The 25,094-nt window shown below is 65.6% G+C and overlaps 1 protein-coding gene and 1 long non-coding RNA gene across 4 annotated transcripts; one reads left to right on the top strand and one right to left on the bottom strand.

Annotated features, from left to right (window-relative positions):
• Positions 1-1,200: 1,200 nt before the first annotated feature.
• HCN3 (hyperpolarization activated cyclic nucleotide gated potassium channel 3) lies at positions 1,201-15,997 on the bottom strand. Of its 3 annotated transcripts, none has more exons than XM_075908477.2 (8): positions 13,538-13,780; positions 7,020-7,449; positions 5,837-5,998; positions 4,534-4,752; positions 4,260-4,406; positions 3,838-4,078; positions 2,732-2,917; positions 1,201-2,432 (listed from the first exon to the last, which is right to left on the bottom strand). In XM_075908477.2, exons 1-8 carry the CDS (start codon positions 13,681-13,683, stop codon positions 1,453-1,455), a joined length of 2,511 nt encoding a protein of 836 aa, XP_075764592.2. In that variant the 5' UTR covers positions 13,684-13,780; the 3' UTR covers positions 1,201-1,452. The 3 variants fall into 3 exon arrangements, with proteins under 3 accessions (XP_075764592.2, XP_075764590.2, XP_075764591.2); XM_075908475.2 differs by lacking the exon at positions 13,538-13,780 and adding an exon at positions 15,570-15,997 and having other exon boundaries at positions 1,203-2,432; XM_075908476.2 differs by lacking the exon at positions 13,538-13,780 and adding an exon at positions 15,570-15,991 and having other exon boundaries at positions 1,205-2,432; positions 2,753-2,917.
• Positions 15,998-21,615: 5,618 nt separating this feature from the next.
• On the top strand, positions 21,616-23,970 carry LOC142819738 (uncharacterized). The gene is made up of 3 exons (XR_016347752.1): positions 21,616-21,737; positions 22,006-22,115; positions 23,724-23,970. It is a non-coding gene; the product is annotated as an uncharacterized LOC142819738 (long non-coding RNA).
• Positions 23,971-25,094: the final 1,124 nt, after the last annotated feature.

Raw genomic sequence — 25,094 nt, 5'->3', positions numbered from 1 at the left:
TCTTGGCGGAGATCCAGGCAGGGAGGGGGCGTGGGAGAGGGGGACGCGGGCCTGGCCTCTGCTCCCCCTGGGTCCCTGCAAGGCTGAGGACGGCGCGGCTCACTAGCTAAGCCCCAGCTTGCAAGGGGAGAGGGGCGGGGGGGGGGGAGGGGATTCATCTTCCCCAGAGAGAAACCAAGAACGACCCCCGGGAGGCCAGCCCGGGCCTGTGTCCTCCGAGGCAGCCCCGTGGAGCCGGCCAGGAGCGGGAGGAACCCACCAGGCCTGGCCGCTGGGTCCCGGTCTCCCCCAGTCTGACTTGCCCAGAGGGCAGGGGGGTGGGACAGGCCTGCTCCTCCCCCGCCTCTGGGGCTAGAGGCACTCGCCTGAGCGGCTGCTGCCCCCGGGCGAGGGGGTGGCTGAGCCGTTCACAGGCCGCGGCTCCCCGGGGTTCTGGGGCCAGAGGCCCCGTGCGCCGGGGCAGCCTCCCTAGAGCGGGGGGGGGGGCACCTTCAGTCTGGGGCCACGGCGCTGAACGCGCCCCCGGGGCACGAATGCCACAGTAGCCGGCACCTCGGGGCCCAGGCCTCCCGCTCTGGGCTCAGCCGCCGGGAGCTGGAGCGAGGGGGGTTCCGGGCTCTCAGGGACTGTAGCCCCTGCCCTGAGCAGTGCACAAGCCTCTCCGTGGGGCCCGCCCCCCACTCCGGCCCCACTCCCCTCACGCTGCCTCTCCGTGGGGCCCGCCCCCCACTCCGGTCCCACTCCCCTCACGCTGCCTCTCCGTGGGGCCCGCCCCCCACTCCGGCCCCACTCCCCTCACGCTGCCTCTCCGTGGGGCCCGCCCCCCACTCCGGCCCCACTCCCCTCACGCTGCCTCTCCGTGGGGCCTGCCCCCCAACCCTCTCACACTGCCTCTCCGTGGGGCCCGCCCCCCACTCCCACCCAACTCCCTCACGCTGCCTCTCCGTGGGGCCCGCCCCCCACTCCCACCCAACCCCCTCACGCTGCCTCTCCATGGGGCCCGCCCCCCAACCCCCTCACGCTGCCTCTCCGTGGGGCCCGCCCCCCACTCCGGCCCCACTCCCCTCACGCTGCCTCTCCGTGGGGCCCGCCCCCCACTCTGGCCTCAGCCCCTTATGTTGCCTCTCCCTGGGGCTCCAGCCTCACCCCCCCTCATGCTGCCTCCCCCTGGGGTACCACCCCCCTCTGGCCTCGCCCCTCACGCTGCCACCCCCCGAGGCTCTGGCGCAGATGGGGTCTGCCTTTGAGGGCTTCCTGACCCCAGGGGCGTGAGAATCCTGGCGCCCGGGGGCAGAGCCGGTCCCACAGCGAGACACCGGCCGCCGGCCACCGCCGCTCGGCCTCTCCGTGCCGTGCCCTGCCCATGCACCCCAGCCCTTTGGGGCGGGGCCGCCTCCTGCCCCACGGCGCGCGCGGCTCCTCTCCCCCCGGCGTGGACGCAGCCCGGGGGGCTCACATGTTGGACGGGAGCTTGGGCTTCCCACTTTCCACGTCGGGGCTGAACGCCACGGAGCCCTTGCGGGAGGGGCCCGCCGCGGGCCGGGGCGTGGGGACGGGAGACGGCGCCCTAGGCTGGCCCACGGGCCCTGCAGGTATCTGCGCAGCCGGGGCCGGCTTGGGGAGGAGTCCAGCCACCGAGGGAGACGAGCGGTGAGCCAGGTTCCCCGTGGACCTCCCGCCCCGCTGGCCGGAGCTGCCCTCCGCCTGCTGGGCCACCCTCTGGGGCAGGGAGGGCTGAGAGGCCGACAGGAGCCGGACGTCCCGCGTGAGCTGCCCCACGGGCAGGCCCTGGCTGCTCCGGTGCTTCCCCAGCGGCTGCGGCTGCATCAGCAGCGAGATGCGGGAGCCGGTGGCTCGGGACAGGCTGTAGTGGAGAGTCCTCCCCGGGGGCAGCGCCGGCTCGGAGCCGGGCGACGGAGCCCCCGGCGGCTGCGGGAGGAGCGACGTGGACGCGGAGGCGCCTCGCGAGCTGCCGAGCTGGGCAGCTGGCGCCGGGGGCTCCCCCTTTGGCGCCAGCCTCGGCGGGGGCGGCCCCCCGCTCTCCAGGGGCGACTGGGACTGGGAACTCACCGAGGAGGGCCGGGAGCCCCCCAGGCTGGGCTGAGAGCGCCGCCCCGGCCGGGGGAGCAGGGCGGCCTCGGGCGAGAGGGGGCTGGAGCCGGAGGAGGGGGGCAGGAAGATGTGGGCCTGCAGGCCCTGCTGGTGAGTCAAGGCAATGGCCACGCTGGTGGTGGCGGCAGCTGTCTGCAGCGGCGCGTGCACCAGGGGCTCCCAGATCACCGGCTTGCCCGGCTCCCGGCCCGCGGGCTGCAGGCCCTGGACGCCGTGGGCCATGTCCCGGTCGTGCCTCACGATCTGCTGGATCATGTCGTTGTTCAGGGCCCCCGCGCTGTGCTCCGCCCGCTTGCGCAGCAGGATCGAGTTCTTCTTCCCTGCGGGCCGAGAGACCAGGGGTCACCGCCCTGCCGGAGCCGGAGCCGGGCTCCCCCCGACGGCCCGGCTCGCGCAGGAGCTGGCTCCCGGCCGCTGTGCGGGAGGGGCTGAGGTCTGGCGCCCTGGGCTCCCCGCAGCCTGCGGGACCGGCCCCGCCAGTGCGGAGGCAGAGCTTGGGGGACGGCCCCGCCTGGGCAGAGACAGGTCCCCTCCGCCCACGGTGCTGCCGGGGGCCCGGAGGAGGAGGGAAAGGGCCGGGGCAGGAGCTGCCCGGGGGCGCGGGGTGGCTGGCATGCACCTGGGCTGGGCGCTCCCTCACCAATGCGGTCCAGGCGGTCCATGGCCACGGTCTCGAAGGCCCGGCGCATCATGGGGTGCTCCTCCAGCACCTCGTTGAAGTTGTCCACCGAGAGCGAGTAGAGGCGGCAGTAGGTGTCGGCCCGCACGCTGGCCGTCCGCCGCCCCCGCGTCAGCAGGCAGATCTCTGGGGGGACACGGGGCTCGGCATCAGGGCCACGGCCACCTCCCTGCTGGCGCCACGGCGCCGCCCCCGCCCTACACTGGTGTCTCCTCTGAACGAAACCCGAGCGCGAGAGGGCAGGGGGCTGATCCGGGCAGCTCAACAGCCGTGTCCAGAGTCAGGAACAGAACCCAGGAGTCCTGGCTGGCCCGGCCACACCTTGCACTAGCCACTAGGCACCGCTCCCTTCCCCTCCCACAGCTGGGGAGAGAACCCAGGAGTCCTGGCTGGCCCGGCCACACCTTGCACTAGCCACTAGGCACCGCTCCCTTCCCCTCCCACAGCTGGGGAGAGAACCCAGGAGTCCTGGCTGGCCCGGCCACCCCTTGCACTAGCCACTAGGCACCGCTCCCTTCCCCTCCCACAGCTGGGGAGAGAACCCAGGAGTCCTGGCTGGCCCAGCCACCCCTTGCACTAGCCACTAGGCACCGCTCCCTTCCCCTCCCACAGCTGGGGAGAGAACCCAGGAGTCCTGGCTGGCCCGGCCACCCCTTGCACTAGCCACTAGGCACCGCTCCCTTCCCCTCCCACAGCTGGGGAGAGAACCCAGCAGTCCTGGCTGGCCCGGCCACCCCTTGCACTAGCCACTAGGCACCGTTCCCTTCCCCTCCCACAGCTGGGGAGAGAACCCAGGAGTCCTGCCTCCCAGCCCCTCCGGTTCAAGCCACTGGCCCGGATCCCTGCCTCGGCAGGAACAGATAATTCCTATGCTCTGTGACCCCCACGGAGCCCTGGACTGTCCGAGCGGGGCCCCTCCGTACAGCTGGGCGGGTGGGAGCGAAGCCAGGGCCACAAGGGGAGGGCCACGGCCGTGCGGCTGCTGGGACAGACGAGCCCTGCCCCCCCCCCCCGGATTCCCCGGCCCCGCCCTGCCGCGCGCTCACCGCCGAAGTAGGAGCCGTCCGAGAGCTTGGTCTCCTTGCTGCCCTTGGTGAGGACGCTGACCACGCCGTGCTGGATGAAGTACATCTTGCGGCCCACCGTGCCCTCCCGGATGATGAAGTCGCCCGGCTGGAAGACCTCGAAGCGCAGCTTGGTCAGCATGGCCGTGACGAAGTTGGGGTCGGCGTTGGCGAACAGCGGCATGTTGGCCACCAGGTTCCGGCAGTTAAAGTTGATGATTTCCTGGGGGGGGGGGGGAGGTGTCACTGAGAAGCGGCACCGGCCTCGGAGAGCAGCCCACCAGCGAGCACCCCCCCCCCCACTTGCATTGGCCAGAGGGGGCAGGGCTGGCCCCACTTGCCTCTGCCGGGGGGGGGCTGGTGCAGGGGCCTTGGGCCTGCGCCCGGCCCTGGGACTCCCCTACCTCCTTGAGGGGCTCGCTCAGCTCGCCCAGGATGTTCTCCTCGTCGAACATCTTGCCCTGGTAGCGGTGCTCGTAGTACTCGTGGATGCGCTGGCGCGTGTCCCCGGGCAGCTTGTGGAAGGACATGTACTGCTCCACCTGCTTGTACTGGGGGAGGCAGAGCGGCCACGTCAGGGGCTGCAGGGCGGCTGGCCGGGGCCCGCGCCAGGCGAGTGTAACCCCCACCAAGTGGCTGGTTCCTCCCCGCTCCCAGCCCCGCCCGCGGGGCCCTCACCTTCTCCTGGTACTGGCGGCGGGAGGAGTCCAGCGACTGGATGAGGGCCGTGGCGTGGCCGATGAACATGGCGTAGCAGGTGGCGCCCACGATCATGCTGAGCATGGTGAGCCAGACGTCGGTCATGCCCTCCGGGGCCTGCTGCCCGTAGCCGATGCAGAGCATGTGGCTCATGGCCTTGAACAGGGCGTGGGAGTACTGCCTGCCCCAGGAGTCGTTCTGCCGACAGGAGGCGCCTGAGCGAGCTGCAGCCGGGCCCAGTCCTGCCCGTGGGCCCGGGGGTTCCCCTGCGGGCGCCGCCTCAGCCCACAAGGGAGCACCCGGCCCACGCGGCCACCAGGACCCTGGGCCAGAGGCTTCGCCCCCAGCGCCTGGCGGCGGCCGGGGGCCCAGGTCTGCCAGCTCTCGTGAGCGGCAGCAGGGACAAGGCCAGAGGGAGGCTTCCCCTGCCTGGCTGAGGCCGGTGTCTCCAGGCTCCTGGCAGCGAGCAGCGAGACGGCACAGATGTGTGCACGCACCCGGGGGCAGAGAGGAGCCCTGGCACAAGCATGTGCACATGCACGGGGGCAGAGAGAAGCCTGGGCACGCACACGGGGGCAGAGAGCCCTGGCACGAGCGTGTGCACATGCACGGGGGCAGAAAGGAGCCCTGGCACGAGCGTGTGCACATGCACGGGGGCAGAGAGGAGCCCTGGCACGAGCGTGTGCACATGCACGGGGGCAGAGGGGAGCCTGGGCACGCACCCGGGGGCAGAGAGGAGCCCTGGCACAAGCGTGTGCACATGCACGGGGGCAGAGAGGAGCCCTGGCACAAGCGTGTGCACATGCACGGGGGCAGAGAAGAGCCTGGGCACGCACCCGGGGGCAGAGAGGAGCCCTGGCACGAGCGTGTGCACATGCACGGGGGCAGAGAGGAGCCCTGGCACGAGCGTGTGCACACGCACGGGGGCAGAGAGGAGCCCAAGCACGCACGTGTGCACGGGGAACACTCCCAGCCAGCGACATGCCAGCCCATGAGGTCCCCCCAGCTGGACCTGGGATCAGGTTTCTCTAGCCCCTGCCTGCCCCTTGATAAAACCTGGGCTGCCCCCAGGCTCCAGCCTGCCCCAGTTAACGGCGAGTGTGTCGTGGCCCCGCCCTGGGCCCCCCGGCTGGGAGGGGGGGGTCCAACCAGCGCCCTGCCCAATACGGGTTTGCTCCTCGTGTCCCACGATGGGCACAGGGAGGGGCACTGGGCAGCACAAGGACAGGCCGGAGCCCGCCCCCCCCCCCGGGCAGCAGAGCCCGCCCCCTGGGGGACTCACCACCATGTGGTTGATGGACACCCAGCAGTCCTCGGGGAAGTCCTGCAGCATGGGCACCAGGAACTGCAGGCAGCCGTCCCAGTGGCACAGCAGCAGCATCATGCCGATGAGGTTGACGATCCGCACCACGGCGCTGGCCAGGTCGTAGGTCATGTGGAAGATCTGAGCCGGGGCAGAAGGACTGTGAAAAGCCAGGTCCCTTCCGCAGGGCCCCGCAGGGCAGGGCAGGGCCGGGCCGGGAGCCCCCAAAGGCTCAGAACCTCCCCAAAAGAGCCACAGGGTCCCCAAATGCCCCTCTTCTGGCCAGGGCTTCAGAACCCCCCTGGATTCTCTAGCCAGGGACCCCCAAAAATGCCCCTACCCTGGCCAGGACTTCTGAACCCCCTGGATCTCCCCAGCCAGGGACCCCCAAAATGCCCCTCCCCTGGCCAGGACTTCTGAACCCCCTGGATCTCCCCAGCCAGGAACCCCCAAAAATGCCCCTCCCCTGGCCAGAACTTCTGAACCCCCTGGATCTTCCTAGCCAGGGACCCCCAAAATGCCCCTCCCCTGGCCAGAACTTCTGAACCCCCTGGATCTCCCCAGCCAGGGACCCCCAAAATGCCCCTCCCCTGGCCAGAACTTCTGAACCCCCTGGATCTCTCCAGCCAGGGACCCCCAAAATGCCCCTCCCCTGGCCAGAACTTCTGAACCCCCTGGATCTCTCCAGCCAGGGACCCCCAAAATGCCCCTCCCCTGGCCAGAACTTCTGAACCCCCTGGATCTCCCCAGCCAGGAACCCCCAAAAATGCCCCTCCCCTGGCCAGAACTTCTGAACCACCTGGATCTCCCCAGCCAGGGACCCCCAAAATGCCCCTCCCCTGGCCAGGACTTCTGAACCCCCTGGATCTCCCTAGCCAGGGACCCCCAAAATGCCTCTCCCCCAGCCAGAACTTCTGAACCCCCTGGATCTCTCTAGCCAGGAACCCCCAAAAATGCCCCTCCCCTGGCCAGAGCTTCTGAACCCCCTGGATCTCTCCAGCTGGCGACCCCCACAACGCCCCTCCCCTGGCCAGGGCTTCTGAACCCCCTGGATCTCTCCAGCCAGGGACCCCTCCAGTACCCCTCCCCCAGCCAGGACTTCTGAAGCCCCTGGATCTCTCCAGCCGGGGACCCCCTCAACGCCCCTCCCTGGCCGTCCCACCTCCTCCCACTGGTGGATGTAGCGGATGAGGCGGGACAGGCGCAGGAGGCGCAGCAGGCTGAGGATCTTGGTGAAGCGCACGATGCGCAGGGCCCGGGCCGTCTTGTAGACGTCGGAGTCCACCTGGGTCTCCAGGTCGACGACGAGGAAGATGTAGTCCACGGGGATGGAGGAGATGAAGTCCACCAGGAACCAGCTCTTCAGGTACTTCCTCTTGATGGTGCGCGGGTCCAGGATGATCTCCGTGTTGTCCTCCACCACGATGCCCGTGCGGAAGTTCAGCACCAGGTCGGCCAGGAAGAAGGTGTCCGAGAGCACGTTGAAGACGATCCAGGGCGGTGTGTTCTCGTCCTTGAAAAAGGTGATGCCCACCGGCAGGATGATGAGGTTCCCCACCATCAGCAGCAGCATGATGAGGTCCCAGTAAAACCTGCGGCGGGGTGGGGGGGGGGCAGGAGAAAGCGAGGGAGAGAATGAGAATGGCCAGCCAGCCGCTGCAGCCACGTGAGAACCTGGAGCTGCCGGAGCCGGGCTCAGAGAGGCGCCACGAGGGGTACAGCCCACGTCCTCGGGAAACACAGAAACCCAGACGTTTAACAGGGAAAGGAGGGGGGATCCCTGTGAGCGGTAAGGCTGGGGTGACGAGGCTAATTAAGAGGGCTGGACGTGTGTCATCCTGAGCGCTCGATGTCCTAACGAGCCGTGCACGGCGGAGGGGGCTTTGTAATGGGACAGCCAGTTAACGGCTTTGCTCAAGCCCCAGGAAACGTTGCGCTAGGCCTGTGGGGAGAGGTTATGGGGGGATGGGATCCCAGCCTGGAAGTGCCTTCTGGGAAACAAGAGATTTGATTGTGGGCTCTTCGGTCCGGCAGACAAAAGTCTAATACGGGGGGGGGGGGGGGCGGTTTTGGGTCGGGAGCCACTGACCCACAGAAAAATCAGTCAGGGCTGCACACGAGCAGGAAGCAACAAAATCAAACCCGCTCCCCTCTCACGGATGTAGAGAAGCAGGGAGACGCTCCTCGCACACCACAGCCTGGGGGGGCCAGGCTAGTAGATTGTGTGCGCTCTGGCCGCATGGTAGGGTGGCAGAGGGCTGGAAGTGCCAGCACTGGCTCCCCAATGCTGGGGGGAAGCCCTGAGCCTCGGGGGCCGGATCCAGGCAGCCTGGGGGGTCACATCCAGCCCTCGGTTCCCCAGCCCTGGTCTAACACGAGCCCGTGGCTGGGAGTCCGAACTAGGCAGACTCAGAGTGGAAATGAAGGGCGAAGGTTTAAGAGTGAGGGTAAGAGGAGAGATAAAAAAGACGAGGACTTTTCAGCTTGGAAAAGAGGAGATGAAGGGGGGATATGATAGAGGTCTCTAAAATCATGAGTGGAGTGGAGAAAGTGAATAAGGAAAAGTTATTTACTTGTTCCCTTAAAATAAAAACTAGGGGTCACCAAATGAAACTAATGGGCAGCAGGTTTAAAACAAACAAAAAAAGGAAGTTCTTCACACGCTCAACCTGTGGAACTCCTTGCCGGAGGAGGCTGTGAAGGCTAGGACTATCACAGGGTTTAAAAGAGAGCTGGATAAATTCATGGAAGATAAGTCCATCAATGGCTATTAGCAGGGCTTGACAAACGGCAGCGAAAGCCCCGCACTGCGCGTGCGCGCGCTGCCAGTAAATGGGGCACACGGCTGAAATCCACTTGCCACAGGCGAGTAGATTCTATAGTTTGTCGAGCCCTGGCTTCTAGCCAGGATGGGTAAGGAGGGGTGCCCCCGGCCTCTGTTTGTCAGAGGGTGGAGATGGATGGCAGGAGAGAGACGCTTGATCATTCCCTGTTGGGTTCCCTCCCTCTGGGGCACCTGGAACTGGCCAGTCAGCAGACAGGGTACTGGGCTGGATGGATCTTTGGTCTGACCCAGTCTGGCCGTTCTTACTAACCACGACCGGCACGCAGGCAGCCCGTCGCCTCTGGTGGGACTCGGGCTCCCCCCAGCAGCGTCCTGCCCCGTCACCCCCGGATGGCGGGTTCCCCGGCCTGAGGACGTGCACAGACGGGACCCCCCCGGGAGATGGGCAGGTGCTGAGAACACAAGGCTGGGAAAGGTGCCTCTGCACGCTGGGCCCCAGGGAGGTGCAGGCCTGGCGCTGAGCTGGGTAGAGCTCACAGCTGGGCAGACAGAGCCCTTCGCCCGCGCCCCCCGGCTCGCTTGGGCCCCTGCCCTGACGTGCTCCAGCTCCTCACGGCGCAGTCTTCCTCCTCCCGACGGCCGCCGCCGTCTAGCCCATCCCTGGCAGGCGTCTGTCCAACCTGCTCTGAAATATCTTCAGGGATGGAGATTCCACAACCCCCCAGGTAACTTATTCCAGCGTTTCCCCCCCCGACACGTAGTGGGGGGCTGTCTGCTTTGTAACCTGGCTGCGCTGTGAGTGCGATTCGCATGGACTCACCCACGTGTGTTCGGCCCAGCCTGGGCAGGGAACAAGGCTCTTCCCAGGGGAGAGACAAAGGGAGGGAGGCGGAGACGGACACCTGGCTGGGGACAGGCTGGGAGCTGGGCAAACTCGAAGAGACGGGACTAAATCGAGTACCGGGGGACCAGGCGCCTGTGTACCCCTGCCCCACGGGGTCTGAGGCTGCCTGCCCCTTACTCCGATGTCCACATCGAGCCCGGGCCGCGCCGTATCTCTGAGAAGCAACAACCCCTCTATTCTACTGGCTGGCGGAGTCACATCTGGCTGCGGGCAGGGGAGCAGGGTCGGGGGGCCCCGACGCGCCGTCACAGACCCCTGCCCGGAAGTTTTTAATGTCCAGCCTAAACCTCCCTTGCTGCAGTTCAAGCCCCTTGCTTCCTGTCCTAGCCTCAGAAGCCAAGGAGAACAATGTTTCTCCCTCCTCCCCGTAACACCCTTTTAGATACTTGAAAACCGCTCTCATGTCCCCTCTCCATCTGCTCCTTTCCAAACTAAACAAGCCCCGTCCTTTGGCCTCCCTCCCAGCTCATGTTCTCTCGACCTTTCATCGTTCTTGTTACTCGTCTCCGGACCTTCCCCAGTTTCTCCACATCTCTCTCAAAATGTGGTGCCGGGAACAGGACACGCTCCTCCACCTGAGGCCAAACCAGCACAGAGTGGGGCAGGAGAATGACGCCACGTGTCTTGCTCACAACACACCTGTTCATGGAGCCCAGACTCACAAGAAGAGGGATAGCTCAGTGGTTTGAGCATTGGCCTGCTAAACCCAGTGTTGTGAGTTCAAACCTTGAGAGGGCCAATTAGGGATCTGGGATAAATCTGTCAGGGATGGTATTTGGTCCTGCTGTGAGAGCAGGGGGCTGGACTAGATGATCTTGCAAGGTCCCTTCCAGCTCCATGAGATATTTATGTTGGCTTTTTTTGCAACAGTATTACACTGTTGGCTCATATTTCACTTGTGGTCCACTCTGACCCCTAGGGGTCTAAACTACATGGCTCCATCGACGGAGCTATGTAGATTTGTTTGTTTGGCAAAGGGAAATGAAGCCGCGATTTAAATGATCACGGCTTCATTTAAATTTACATGGCTGCCGCGCTGAGCCGACAAACAGCTGATCAGCTGTTTGTCGGCTCAGCGCGCTAGTCTGGACGCTCCCCTGTCGACATGAAAGCCCTTTATTGACCTCCCCGGTAAACCTCATCCCACGAGGCATAACGGGGAGGTGGATAAAGGGCTTTCAGGTCGGCGTGGGAGCGTCCAGACCAGCGCGCTGAGCCGACAAACAGCTGATCAGCTGTTTGTCGGCTCAGCACGGCAGCCATTTAAATTTAAATGAAGCCGCAATCATTTAAATCGCGGCTTCATTTCCCTTTGCCGATCAGCCTAATCTACATGGCTCCGTCGATGGAGTCATAGAGTTTAGACACAGCCCTAGATCCCTTTCCGCCATGCTCCTTCCTAGACAGTCGCTTCCCATCTTGTATGTATGGAACTGACTGTTCCTTCCTAAGCGGAGCACTTGGCATTTCTCCTTATTAAACTTCATCCTGTTGACCTCAGACTATTTCTCCAGCTTGGCCAGATGGTTTGAATTCTGACCCTGTCCTCCAGAGCAGGCGCAACCCCTCCCGGCTTGGGATCATCTGCAGACTTAATAAGCGTCCTCTCCACGCCAGTCTCTAAATGGTTGATGAAGATACTGAACCGAACCGGCCCGTGCGGAGCCCCGCTTGCTCTGCCCTTCCCGCAGGCTTGTGAACCGTTAATAGTGACTCTCGAGAACGGTTCTCCAGCCGGCGATGAACCCGCCTTACGGCAGCCCCTTCTCGGTTGTATTTCCCTAGGTTGTTGATGAGAAGGCCCTGAGACTGTATCAAATGCCTGCCTGAAGTGGAGGTCCCACGCCCACCACTTCCCCCCAAGCTGCCTTCCATGCAGCTGTGCTTAGTACCAGCACCTGGACGGGGTTGCTGCTGGGCACTAGCAAGGCCCCGAGAGGGGGTCCCAGAGTCCCAGGCAGGGCCCCGGGGGGATCCCGTCACCGCAGCCTTTGAGTTTCATTGCCCACGTACGACTGGACAGGCCTGAGGGCCACGTTGCATCCCACGCTCCGTGCAGGGAAACTCCCTGCCCCACCATCCAGCCCCTCCGTGCCCCGACTCTCCTACCCTCGCATGCCCCCGCCGCAGCCTGCCCAAGCCTCTGCCCCGGGCAGGCCCATCCGCCCCCCAGCCCGCTGGAGCGCATCACACTCAGATCCAGCCACGGGGGCCCAGCTCTCCCCCCGTGTCTGCATCACAGGGAGCCCACAGTGGGGGGAGGGCTTTGGTTTGGAGGGAAAACCAAAGGGCAGGACTTCAGAAGAGCCCGCGCCTGGCATCAGGGACTTGGAAGAGAAGGACGCCGGGGACTGGGCCTGGCGCCCCACACAGGAGGGTGCCCCCAGTGGGATCTGGCTGGTAGACGGGCACTTCGGGGCTGGCCACGCCCAGGCCTCAGCTACACGTGCTGGGGAAGGCACGCGCAGCCCTGGCCCCTTGCACGAGCACAAGGGGTGCGTGCGAGCAGCTAAACGGCGTGGGAGCCAGGGCCACAGGCCACGACAGAGACAGCCCTGCCCAGGCACCCGCATGGATGCTCCCCCCCGCAGAGCTGCACCCCTCGGCAGCCCGGGCAACAGGGGAGGCCCCAGCCAGTCACCGGTGGAAATCCAGGCCCCCCGTTGCTCTGCGGGCACCTGGCCAGCTCACACGTCAGCCCCCCTGCGCCCCAGCAGAGCAGCAGCCCGGGAGAGAGGGGCTCTGGGGAGCGGCCACCAGGGGGCCCCCCATTTCCTCACAGTAGAAACCAACAGTCACAAGCTGGGGCCTAGGGCTGGGCAGGCTGCAGGCTGGGCTAGGCCCCTTCCACGCCGCCACGCTGGGCTAGGCCCCTTCCACACCACCACACTGGGGGCCACACCTTCCACTCTGCCACGCTGGGCTAGGCCCCTTCCACGCCGCCACGCTGGGCTAGGCCCCTTCCACGCCGCCACGCTGGGCTAGGCCCCTTCCACGCCGCCACGCTGGGCTAGGCCCCTTCCACGCCACCACGCTGGGGGCCACACCTTCCAAACCGCCACGCTGGGCTAGGCCCCTTCCATGCCGCCACACTGGGCTAGGCCCCTTCCATGCCACCACGCTGGGCTAGGCCCCTTCCACGCCACCACGCTGGGGGCCACACCTTCCAAACCGCCACGCTGGGCTAGGCCCCTTCCACGCCACCACGCTGGGGGCCACACCTTCCATGCTGCCACGCTGGGCTAGCCCCTCCACGCCGCCACGCTGGGGGCCACACCTTCCACGCCGCCACGCTGGGGGCCACACCTTCCACGCCGCCACGCTGGGGGCCACACCTTCCACGCCGCCACGCTGGGGGCCACACCTTCCACGCCGCCACGCTGGGCTAGCCCCCTCCACGCCACCATGCTGGGGGCCACACCTTCCATGCTGCCACGCTGGGCTAACCCCCTCCATGCCGCCACGCTGGGGGCCACACCTTCCACGCCGCCACGCTGGGCTAGCCCCCTCCACACCACCACGCTGGGCTAGGCCCCTTCCACGCCACCACGCTGGGGGCCACACCTTCCATGCTGCCACGCTGGGCTAGGCCCCTTCCACGCCACCACGCTGGGGGCCACACCTTCCATGCTGCCACGCTGGGCTAGGCCCCTTCCACGCCACCACGCTGGGGGCCACACCTTCCATGCCGCCACGCTGGGCTAGCCCCCTCCATGCCGCCACGCTGGGCTAGCCCCCTCCACACCACCACGCTGGGGGCCACACCTTCCACGCCGCCACGCTGGGCTAGTCCCCTCCACGCCACCACGCTGGGCTAGGCCCCTTCCACGCCGCCACGCTGGGGCCTCTCCAGCTGCAGCCAAGAGCTTTCCTGATGCCTGGCCCTGTGCTGGGACGCCGGCCCCTCAGGGGTCCGTGTCACCTCGCCCTTGGCCCCGACAAAAGCCATTCAGGGGCTCACTGAGGCCGCCGGCCCTGCTGTCTCAGTTACCTGGTAAGCTCTTTAGGGTGGCGCTTGTCCTTCCGCCCCGCGCCGCACAGGGAGGCCCCGGCTCCCACTGGGCTCAGTTGCTGGCATAATGCGGATAATAAACACCTGAGTAATCCAGCCCGGCCGCTCCCTCCCGGCTCCTCCATGCCGCCCGGTCACCTTCCCCAGCAGGGCTGCGGCTCACACACGGCGCCTCTCCCTGGGGGCAGGGCAGACCGAGCACACGTGCAAAGGGCCCTTGGCACCACTGAGAATCGGCCCCTGGGCGCTGCCAGCCTCCCCCACGTGAGCGGGCTCCTCTCAGGCTCCAGCCTCCGACGGGCACAGCGCATCTGCCACCTGCAAGTCCCGTCTTGCCGTCTCCGCCCCGCCGTGTGACTCCACATCCCCATGCCAGCCAGTGCATGGAGACAGCCCAGGGTCACCAGCAACGGCCCCTAGAGCGTTCTCCGCCCGGTGCGGGATGCATTTTGTTCTGTGCACCGAGGCACATGCGGGTGTGCACCACCCGGAGAAACACCTGCTGTGGGCACGTTACGAACCAGCAGGGCGGCTGCCCACAAGGCTCCCATCGCCCTTCCTGGCCAAGCTCCACCCTCAGCCCCCCAGCCAGAGCCTGTCCTGCGGGGGCAGGGCTCTGCAGCCACCCCCACACAGGAGCTGGGGCAGGAGTGACTCTCTGGGATCGGGTGCACGGTACAGAGCCACTGCAGGCAGCCGCACGGCCGGTCAGTGCCTGGCCCCACTGCACGGTACAGAGCCACTGCAGGCAGCCACATGGCCGGTCAGTGCCTGGCCCCACTGCACGGTACAGAGCCACTGCGGGGAGGGGGCCCTGTTGGTTAACGGGCTCCCTGACTGGCCTGGGGCGGACAGACCAGCCCCCCCCAGTCCCTTTGCTGGACCAGCACAAGCTGCTGGGGAAGGGGCAGATCCCACCCCACCCCCGCTCACTGCCAGCCGGCCTGGCATGTCACCCCTGGACATGGGGTGCCCCATAGGGCTCCCGTGCCCCCCGCCTGCTGCGAGGACCCTGGCACCCAGGCCAGCCCCGTCTCCCTCTCCCGGTGCCGCAGGCCTCGGCCCGAGGAGCAGAGGGCGTGGGCCACGGGGGCAGGGAGCCCCGGCTGCAGGACTCAGGCCTTGGCCAAGAGCCATCGGGGCCCACCCTGGGGCTGAGCAGGGAGCCTGCCAGGGAAAGCCAAGCCCAGCCCGAGGCCTCACGCTCAGCACCTGGGACAGCGCCAGTCCCACACCAGCGGGGCAGCCCTGGGCAGAGGCCTTGCACCCAGGGTGGGCAGGGATGCGGGTGACGTGGCCCCCCTGTGCATGGGGTGGGGGCAGAACGGGGCCTGAAGTCGCTGTAGGGGGCAAAGGGCAGGGCCTGGCCAGGTGTGGCCGGGGACACGGGGAGGGCTGGGGGTGGCCGGCCAAGGAGAAGGGGCACAGGGGGTGGGTGGCAGGGGGCCGGGGAGGACCGGGAGGGCTGAGTTGGGTGGGTCCTGCTTGGGCAGGGAGCTGGACTGGATGACACCTGAGGTCTCTGCCCACGCTGGGGTTCTAGGACAAGGGCAGGGGGCAGCTGGGGCCAGGGAGAAAGGGACCGAGGGTGAATGGCCAACGGGGAGAGGGATCGGAGGGAGGGGGGGGCGAGTCAGGGAGGCAGCAAGGCCAGGGCAACTGGGGGCAGCGAGGCAGGGGCAGCGGGGGAGGGGGCAGCGGGGGGGCAGGGGCGAGGCCGGGGCAGCGGGGGGGGGGCGGGGGGCACGGGGGGGGCAGGGGCGAGGCCGGGGCAGGGGCAGCGGGGGGGGGGGCAGGGGCGAGGCCGGGGCAGGGGCGGGGGGGGGGGCAGGGGCGAGGCCGGGACAGCAGGGCAGCGGGGGGGGGGGGGGGGGGGCGAGGCCGGGGCAGGGGCAGGGGGGGGGGGCAGGGGCGAGGCCGGGACAGCAGGGCAGCGGGGGGGGCAGCAGGGCAGCGGGGGGGGGGCAGGGGCGAGGCCGGGGCAGGGGCAGCGGGGGGGGGGGGCCCTGACCTGAAGTCGCTGTAGGGGTGGATGATCCAGGACCCGGCCGACTTGACCCGCTGCTGCTCCAGCTCCACCGCCTTGTGGCTGCCGAACATGCGCAGCGAGAACTTGTTGACCGCGGGCTGCAGCAGGGCCCCGAGCTGGCGCCGCACGAAGGTGCCGGCCGGGTCCTCGGCGTCCGCCACGACCGGCTCCGCCGCCGCCTTGCCCGGCCCGGCCTGCGCGGGGGGCCCCGAGCCGCCGGGGGCCGCCCCGTCCAGCGCCGGCGGCTTGTCCCGCGGCCCGGCGCCCGGCGCCGCCTCCATCCCCGCGCCCGGCTCAGGCCCCCGCGCCCGCCCGGCCCGGCTCCCGCGGGCACATGCCGCCGCCTCGGGCTCCGCACGCGGGGCCGCCGGCCGGGCAGACGTCAGCTGGGCCGGGAGCCGCCCCCCCCCCCCCAAGCCGGGCCGCTGCTGCCCCCTGCCGGGCGCCCCGAGATGGCGGCGGGGACTCTCGGCCCCCCGCGGACCGCGCTGGGTGGGCCCCGAGAGCAGCTGGGGACAGTCTGGCTGGGCCCGGCCCCCGCTCCCCTGCACCCCAGCCCGGCTCCCCTGCACCCTCAGCCTGGCTCCCCTGCACCCCGCCCCGGCTCCCCTGCCCAGCTCCCCTGCACCCCCAGCCTGGCTCCCCTGCATCCCAGCCAGGCTCCCCGCCCAACTCCCCTGCACCCCGGCCAGGCTCTCCGCCCGGCTCCCCAGCCCGGCTCCCCTGCACCCCCCCCAGCCCTGGCTCCCCTGCACCCCCAGCCTGGCTCCCCTGCACCCCCAGCCTGGCTCCCCGCCCAGCTCCCTTGCACCCCGGCCAGGCTCTCCGCCCGGCTCCCCAGCCCTGCCCCCCACCCCAGCTCCCCTGCACCCCCAGCCTGGCTCCCCTGCACCCCCAGCCAGGCTCCCCGCCCAACTCCCCTGCACCCCGGCCAGGCTCTCCGCCCGGCTCCCCAGCCCGGCTCCCCTGCACCCTCAGCCTGGCTCCCCTGCACCCCCAGCCTGGTTCCCCTGCATCCCAGCCAGGCTCCCCATCCAACTCCCCTGCACCCCCAGCCTGGCTCTCCAGCACCCTGGCCCGGCTTCCCAGCTCCGCACCCCTGCCCAGCTCCCTTATATCCTTTCTGGCCTAGGACCGCACACTGGGGCTGACCCACGGTCTAACTAGCCCAGTGGCCTGGCTCCCCACAGCAGCTGCTGCCAGAGGCTTTGGAGGGAATTGCCAGAATAGGGCAGGGATCCGTCCCCTCTCCAGTCCCAGCTTCTGGCAGGCAGAGGCCGTGGGGTTGTGTCCCGGCCCATCTCGGGTACGAGCCTTTCGCCCATCCCTGTGAACTTGCCCAGTCTTTTCTGAACCCAGGTGTGTGTTTGGCCTGCATCCCCTGGCAGTGAGTTCCACAGGTGCCTTGGGTGAGGGACTCCCTGAAGTTTGTTTTAAACCCACTGCCTGTTAATTTCATTGGTGGCCCCTGGTCCTTATGTTACCTGGAGGGGTAAATAACACAGAGTCCTAGAATCCCAGGCTGGGAGAGACATCGGGAGTCACCAAGTCCAACCCCCTGCCCAAAGCAGGACCAACCCCAACAGCCAGGGCTTTGTCAAGCCGGGACTTCAAAACCTCTAGGGAACCCAGCCCAGGGCTTCCCCACCCTCCTAGGGACAGAGCTTGTCCTAATCTCCAACCTAGGCCTCCCCCACTGCAACGTGAGCCCATTGCTCCTCTGAAGTGTGGGGGAGTCCCCGGCCCTGCCCCCCACCCGCAGCCAGAGGGGACTCTCAGCTGAGGGTGAACAGGAGGGGGCTGTGATGGGGATGCAGTGCAGCACAGACTGGTCGGCACAGGCACCAGGAGCAGCCAGGACAGCCCATCGGGGGGCTCGGAGCCAAACCCTGCCCCTTCCCGGCCCCTCAAGCCAGCTGAGACTGACCCTCTCCCAGCCCCTGGACCCAGCCTGCCCCCCCCCCTCCAGCCTTTATCCTGCTTCCCAGGCAGAAGGTGTCACCTGGTCACCCCCCATCCGGGCTCAGGACACAAAGGGCATCGGCCAGTGTGTGCCTGAGGGAGGTCATTACCGAAATTCCCATCCCCGTGTAGGTATTGGGGCAGGGCCCAGGGAAACTGAGGCACACACGGGTTACTACAGGACAGGAGACCTCATGTACATTATAAGGAGGCGAATAAAATCCCCAGTGGGTCCCACCTAGTCACTTTCCCCATTCCTGAGTGATAGCCCTCTCCTTAGCCCCCGTGGCTGGCTCTTTGCCACACGCAGCCATCCCTGCCCTATGGCAGCTGCTCCATCCCCCCCGTCATTTGGGATCCCCTTCTCTGCACCTTTCCAGGCTGCTCTATTTCGAGATGGGACAGCAGGCAGCACTTGAAGGGGCATTAGGCTACGTATTGTCCTGTTAGCCGTCCCTTTCCTAAGGGTTCTCAACATCCTATTCGCCAGGAGATCGATCCATGGAGAGTAGGCCCATCAATGGCTGGGCAGGGAGAGTGTCCGTAGCCTCTGTTTGTCAGAGGCTGGGAATGGGTGACGGGAGGGATCCTTTGATGCTCCCTCTCTCTGGTGTGATGCTTATAAGAAGCACATGGGATCTTTTCCAGGAGAAAAGGCAACACGCTGCGTTTAGTGGGAATACAGTAGAAAAATAGTTAGCGTCTGCTTCATAAAGACAAACACACACCCACAAACACACAAAGTCCTGCTGTTACTGAAAGTTACCAGTCTGTTGCTCACAGTCACTTACTGGCCAGGCAGGTGAAATGCGAGGGGGAAGAGCGGGGGCTTCTCTCGGTCCAGACCGATGCTCAGATGTTCACGAGACCCGGAGATTCGTGTAAGATGCTCCGTCTTTTATAGGATTTTTCTCCCATTCGGGTCTATGCATTTTGCATCATCAGCTCTTAATCAATCATCAGCCGTTCTGCTTACTATCTGTTTATCTGGGAGCTATTCTTTACATCAGTATGTTGGTGTCTCCAGTGTTATTTCAAGGCTGCCTTGTTTGTAACAAAGCGCTCGCTACCTGACGCTCTAAGGCCTTCCATTTGTGAGGACAAAGCTCTGCGACTTTGTCCACACACACGACTACTTCTGACTCAGAGACACTGGGCTGGGTTCCCTAGGGAGGGGGGGAATGTCCATCCCTAGAGGGGTTTAAGTCTCGGCTTGACAAAGCCCTGGCTGGGTTGATTGAGTTGGGATTGGTCCTGCCTTGGGCAGGGGGCGGGACAGGATGACCTCCTGAGGTCTCTTCCAGCTCTAGGATTTCAGACTGTTTCTTCGCCTTTGCCACTTTGCAACAGAAAAAAGTTCTAGGACTCCGCTCCCATAGAGCTCCTGATCCTGGCGCGCCCGAAACAGGTCTGAGCTCTGCTCCTTGACTGACTGATCGGGGGGGGGGGGGGCACTGTGACATTATTGGGTTTGGGGAGGAACATGCAGCTCACTGGGGCACCCACTGGGGTGTGTTTGCCCCCCGATGCTGCACCCAGGGAGGTGTCTCATAAAAGCTCGTGTTTTGCTGGGTCTGTTTGTGCTGCTCACCCGCATGTCCGATGTTTGCATGTGAAGTTATGAATAGGGCTCTGGGCTGGTATTTGAAACGTTTACAGCTGGGAGACAGCCGCAGGCGTGGCTGCCTATTGTGAGGGGCGGCGGCCCTTAAGTGTTACCTGCAAACCCCTGAGGAATTCTGCTGCAGACCAGCAGGTACCCCATGGCTGTTTGCCAAAGGATGTGGCCAGGTGACGTGTTCATGGGACGCACTCCATGCTGGGAGGTACCATCGCACAGGAGGACGATGGATTTCCCTCCGCATGGGCAAAATCGTAACAGGGAGCCTAGGGGTTCCTCCATTTGTCTTCAAGCCTGCTCTTCACTTCAGAAGCATCCTAGCTATTGACCAGAGGCCCGGGAAGGACTGTTAACCCATCCTAACATAGGATGTCCTGGTCCCTTGGGACGGGGAGAAGCTGTTGGTGAGATTGGCTTTATAACCTCTCACCGGTATAAGGTGAGTGCTGGGAGGCACAGGGAAAACTGGGGTGTCGAAGGGGATTTGCTTGTGAGGCTTCTTGCTGGCCTGGGTGGCAGCTAACGAGTTCTTGGTGACTGGCTTGGTGCCTTAGCAGGGAGGACCCCCAGTTTTCAGCTATAAGGAGCCCTGGCTCTAAGCAAATCTTGGCAATGACTCCAGACTAAGGATGTTACAATGCAGTTAACTGACTAATCGATAGGCACTTCCGCATTCCCTACGGGGGCTCTTGTACATTTCAACAGAGGAATGCAGAACTCCAGGCGCAGCCTGGGGCCAGCGGGGAGTCTTGTGCATTTCAAAGCCATGGAGCCTGGGGTCAGCGGGGAGTCTTGTGCATTTCAAAGCCATGGAGCCTGGGGTCAGCGGGGGACTCTGAGTCCCCTCCTGACACCGGGCTCCATGCTACACTGCATGCCGCTAGGAGTCTGGGGTCAGCTGGGGAGTCCTCAGCTGACCTCGGGCTCCACTGCCCCTTTGAAATGTGCGGAGGCGGCAGTTTCAAAGGGGAAGCTGCCATGGAGCCAGGGGTCAGCTGACTCCCCAGCTGACCCCAGGCTCCACAGCTGCCCCTTTAAATCTCGCTGAGGCGACAGTTTTAAAGGGGCTGCCTCTGCACAGCTGATCCGCAGATCAGCTGTGCAGCAGCCGCCTTCCCTTTGCTGTCTCTATCTCAGAGCAGCAGTGGGCAATAATTTTTGCCTGGGAGCCACTTCAAAAATGTTTGAAGTAGCCCCGGGCCACCCCAGAAGGGCCAGGGCCTAAATGGGAAGGGAGGGGGCTCCCCCATCCCCAGACCATGATTGGTCTGGGGGTGAGGGAACCCCTTTGCCCCCCCCTTCCCACTAGGCACCCATGCTGTGGAAGAGGCTTGGCACACTCCCCCACCCCCAGGCCAATCAGGGTCTGGGGTGGGGGGGGGGGCAGGAAGCCTTTTCCCGCCCTGCCAGGAGCATGTGGCACTTTGAAGTGCTGCAGGCTCCTTGCAGGGCTGGAGCAGGGTGATAACCAGCTAAACATGGAGTTGAACCAGTTAACGGATTAAACAGGAAAGGCCGTTCCAGCTCCCCCACCTGCCATGGCCGGGCTGGAGTGGCCTTGTGTTGCGGACAGGGGCTACTCCAGGCCCTGCGTGAGGCTTACGACTCCCAGCCCACATGGGCTGCTCCTGGGTACCAATTAACCGTTCCCCAGTGAGCATCACTCGTTAAGGGTGATACCCGCTGGTCACCCACCCTCCTGCTCACAGACCTAGTACCGGCAGCACGGAGCCCAAACTCCCTGCCCCGCAGCCATAACAAACAGGCCGGTGCTAGCGCCCATCAGGCACTGAACTCTGGATGTGGAGGGGGCAAGGGGCCCTGAGCAGCAGGACAGGTGGGTCTGCTCCTGCCCAGGCCCAGCTGCACCCGCCCCTCCCTTGGGGCGCCACCGAGCTGAGAGATGGCCCAGGATCCCAGGGGCCTGGGGAGGGACCCAGAAAGTTTCCCCGCCCCCCACGAACTAACACCTGCCCATCCTACAGCCTGTGCCCAGGCATGGGGGGCAGGTGCTAGGCCCAGGTGAGGCCCACAGGGCAGGGGCAGGCTGGCCCATCAGGTAGGAGAGGGGGCCACAGTTGGCCGGGCGGGGGGGGGGGTCATGGCTGGCGAGGGGGGGCACGGCAGGGTCAGGTTGGCTAGTGAGAGGAAGAGACCAGGGACAGGGCCCGCGGGGGGGGGGGGGGGAGGGTCCGGGCAGGATTCGCGAGGGGGCGGGGGCACTGTGGGGGGGCGGGACAAGCTCAGCCCGCGGGGGGGGGGGAGGGTCCGGGCAGGATTCGCGAGGGGGCGGGGGCACTGTGGGGGGGCGGGACAAGCTCGGCCCGCGGGGGGGGGGGAGGGTCCGGGCAGGATTCGCGAGGGGGCGGGGGCACTGTGGGGGGGCGGGACAAGCTCAGCCCGCGGGGGGGGGGGAGGGTCCGGGCAGGATTCGCGAGGGGGCGGGGGCACTGTGGGGGGGCGGGACAAGCTCGGCCCGCGGGGCATTGTGGGGGGCGGGGCCAGGCGAGGCGCGCGGCGGCCGGGCTCGGGGATGGAGCGCGGGGGTCCCGGGGCGCGGCTGAGAGGTGCGGGGGGGATGGGCGGGGGCAGGTCCCCCCCCGGGAGGGGGATGGGCGGGGGCAGGTTCCCCCCGGGAGGGGGATGGACGGGGGCAGGTTCCCCCCCGGGAGGGGGATGGACGGGGGCAGGTTCCCCCCGGGAGGGGGTTGGGCGGGGGCAGGTTCCCCCCCGGGAGGGGGATGGGCGGGGGCAGGTTCCCCCCGGGGGGGTAGGTGCGCCCCGCTCTGAGCCCGGGGGTTCCCTGCGCCCCAGCCTGTCCGGTGTCTCCCGCAGGCTTCGAGGAGGCGGTGGCCGAGCTGGCCTGGGAGCTGGGCAGACTGGCCCGGAACCTGCAGGCGCTGACCCAGCACCAGGCCACGCTCCTCAGCGTCAACAAGCGCCTGGTGAGCAGCTTCAAACCCCCCCCCGAGGGTAGCAGGGCACCCCCCCTCCGATCCCCCCTCCTCGCCTGCTCCCCGGGGGAGGGTAGCAGGGCACCCCCCTCCGATCCCCCCTCCTCGCCTGCTCCCCGGGGGAGGGTAGCAGGGCACCCCCCTCCGATCCCCCCTCCTCGCCTGCTCCCCGGGGGAGGGTAGCAGGGCACCCCCCCTCCGATCCCCCCTCCTCGCCCGCTCCCTGGGGGAGGGTAGCAGGGCACCCCCCTTTGATCTCCCCCTCCTCGCCCGCTCCTCGGGGAAGGGTGGCAGGGCACCCCCCTCTGATCCCCCCTCCTCACCCACTCCCCTGGGGAAGGGTGGCAGGGCACCCCCCCTCCGATCCCCCCTCCTCGCCCGCTCCCCGGGGGAGGGTAGCAGGGCACCCCCCCTCCGATCTCTCCTCCTCTCCTGCTCCCCGGGGGAGGGTGGCAGGGCACCCCCCTCCGATCTCCCCTCCTCTCCCACTCCCCGGGGGAGGGTGGCAGGGCACCCCCCCTCTGATCTCCCCTCCTCTCCCGCTCCCCGGGGGAGGGTGGCAGGGCACCCCCCCTCCGATCTCCCCTCCTCTCCTGCTCCCCGGGGGAGGGTGGCAGGGCACCCCCCTCCGATCCCCCCTCCTCTCCCGCAGGGCACCCCCCACCTTCAAGCCGCCCTGGCCCACCAGGCACTTCATGCAGTTTAACGTCCTCCCAACACCCTCAGGAGAGCAGGCGCAGCACAGGCATGATGGGCTGGGGCACGATGCCAGCCAGCACCCAAGAAACGTGGGGATGAAACGCTCTGGCCTGCCCCCTCCAGCCCCTCTTACAGCTCTGCAGGGTGACCCAGGCAAATTGCTCCCTTTCTCTGCCTCGCCTTTGCCCGTTAGTTCAACTAAGTTGGCCCTGCCTTGCCTGCTAGAAGCTCTGGGATTCATTGGTAGCTGTAAACGTAGTTCAGTCTTCACTGCCCCAAAGTTAGTTCTGTGAGTGCAGGGAGCTAGCCCTGGGAGGGGGCAGATATCTCCGCGGAGAGAGAGACTCTTCCCATACACTCTGGCTGTTTCTCTGACTGGGTCATTCCAGGTCCCTGCCTTCCATGGCTCTGAACTACCTTTGGCACCACTGGAAAGTGATGCTTGCAGGCGATGCTTCCGGGTGGTGGGTTTGACCCAGCTGCAGACAAGGGAGAGTAAGAGGCTGCATGTTAGGACTTCACCTACCCTGCGCACAAGTGGAAATCGGGACCACAGACCAGAGCAGAGATTTCTTGCCTGTGCTCTGACCGCTTTTCTAGAACCGGGGAGAGGCCTGGGATTCAGCTCTGAAACAGAAGGAAAACTGACAAGTAGCCCAATAAATAACCTGCTTGGGCCAGGAAGCTCTGTCTATTTCATGCCTACCGTGGTGTGTCCCTCCCATTCCAACCCCCCAAGTCCACAGTCTGGTCGAGGGCTGAGTCTATCCAAGCCCGGCAGGGGGTCCTGTCGTTTGCGAACCAGCCTTTGTGGTACAAGTGGGTTGTTCTCCCAGTGTTAGCTTGGTACCCCGTTAGGCAGACTAACTCTGGCTCTGACCGCCTTCCTCTCCCACACAGTGCTCCTGGATGGACAACATCAGTGAATTATCCAAGCATCGGAAACGTCTTCCCACGTGTGCCGCCCCTGCAAAGTGAGCTGGGAATGGGCCGGCAGGCTGCCCTGTGCCTGTAGCAGAGAATGTCTGAACTGATGTTGGTCCCTGTGATGAGAAGGGAAGGGAGAAAATCCTTCTCGGAGTCATGAGTGAGCCCTACGGAAATGGTGTTATTGGCTGAGGAATAAACAAAACAATACCCCGCTAAACCAGGTGGCCCCTTTTTAAAGACACAGCAATCTGAGCATTCCCAGCTGTGGATAGCAGGCGATGAGCCAGGCTGGGTTCCTCTGGCTCTGGGACTCTGTGGTTTCCGCTCGTTCTAAAATCTTGGCGATTAATCTGGCTCGCTCAGCATGGGGCTCAGCGCGGCAGAGGCAGCACGGTGGGAAAGTCACAGCACTGGGTGCTCTGCCTGTCTTAGCTGTCAGCTTGTTTGCGTGGGCCCCCAACGAGGACACGTTCCTGGGGAAAAGAGTCTCAAGGGGGAGCTGGGTTAGCCTGTAACTGAGGCTAACAAAAATGTCAATGGTACCGTGAGCTTTTGTGGGCACAACCCACTTCTGCAGATGAATGGAGCTAGGGATCCAGAGGTACAAATGAATAGTAGAAAAAGCGGGGAAAGGGGAAGAAGGAGACGAATAGAGTGGGCTGTAAGTGCCTGATACTTCGCTTTTGATGTCATTTGGGAGTTGAATATAACAGCTCATCCAGTTCAAGTCTTTGTTCAAACCTTGGTCAGATGTCAAATTTGCATATGAGGCAAAAGGGACATAATCTGGTTCTGTGTTCTTCAGTGGGAAGTCCCGATCATTCGGGTTAGGATTTCTCTGTGGGTACTAGGGATGTTAACATGAGTACGTGACTTTCTCGGTTACCGCTCTCCCACCCCGCACAGCTGCCTCTATATCAGAGGCAGCAGGGGGAGGCAGAAGCCATTGCATGTGGAGAAGATGGCTTTTGAGCTGGTTCCTCATGCATGCTCCTATGGAGCTGCCCCCCCCCCTCCCGGCGCTGCTGCTTCTGATACAGCGGCAGCAGTACAGAGAAGGGGGCAGGTGGGAACCAGTACGCGTGGGGAGCCAGCTACGTGCTGTGCCACCTTCCCCCCCCCCCCCCACTGCTGGCTCCCAAAGAAGCAGCAGTGCAGGGGGGCAAGTGTAAGCCCGTGCTTGCACCTCCCCCCCCCGTAAACATCAGCAGTTACACGTTTACACAAACACATTTTAACATCCCTAGGGCCTCGTTTCTGAGTTGACTCTGGTTCTTTACTGGCTCCTTGTGGGGTTTATATTGGGCTCCAGCTCTGGATTGTGTTGGGAGCTAGGGGGCC

The sequence above is a fragment of the Pelodiscus sinensis genome, chromosome 22 (assembly GCF_052426305.1).
Source record: "Pelodiscus sinensis isolate ZL-2025 chromosome 22, ASM5242630v1, whole genome shotgun sequence".
Taxonomy (NCBI): Eukaryota; Metazoa; Chordata; order Testudines; family Trionychidae; genus Pelodiscus; species Pelodiscus sinensis.
This window is presented reverse-complemented; position numbering and strand designations above follow the sequence as displayed.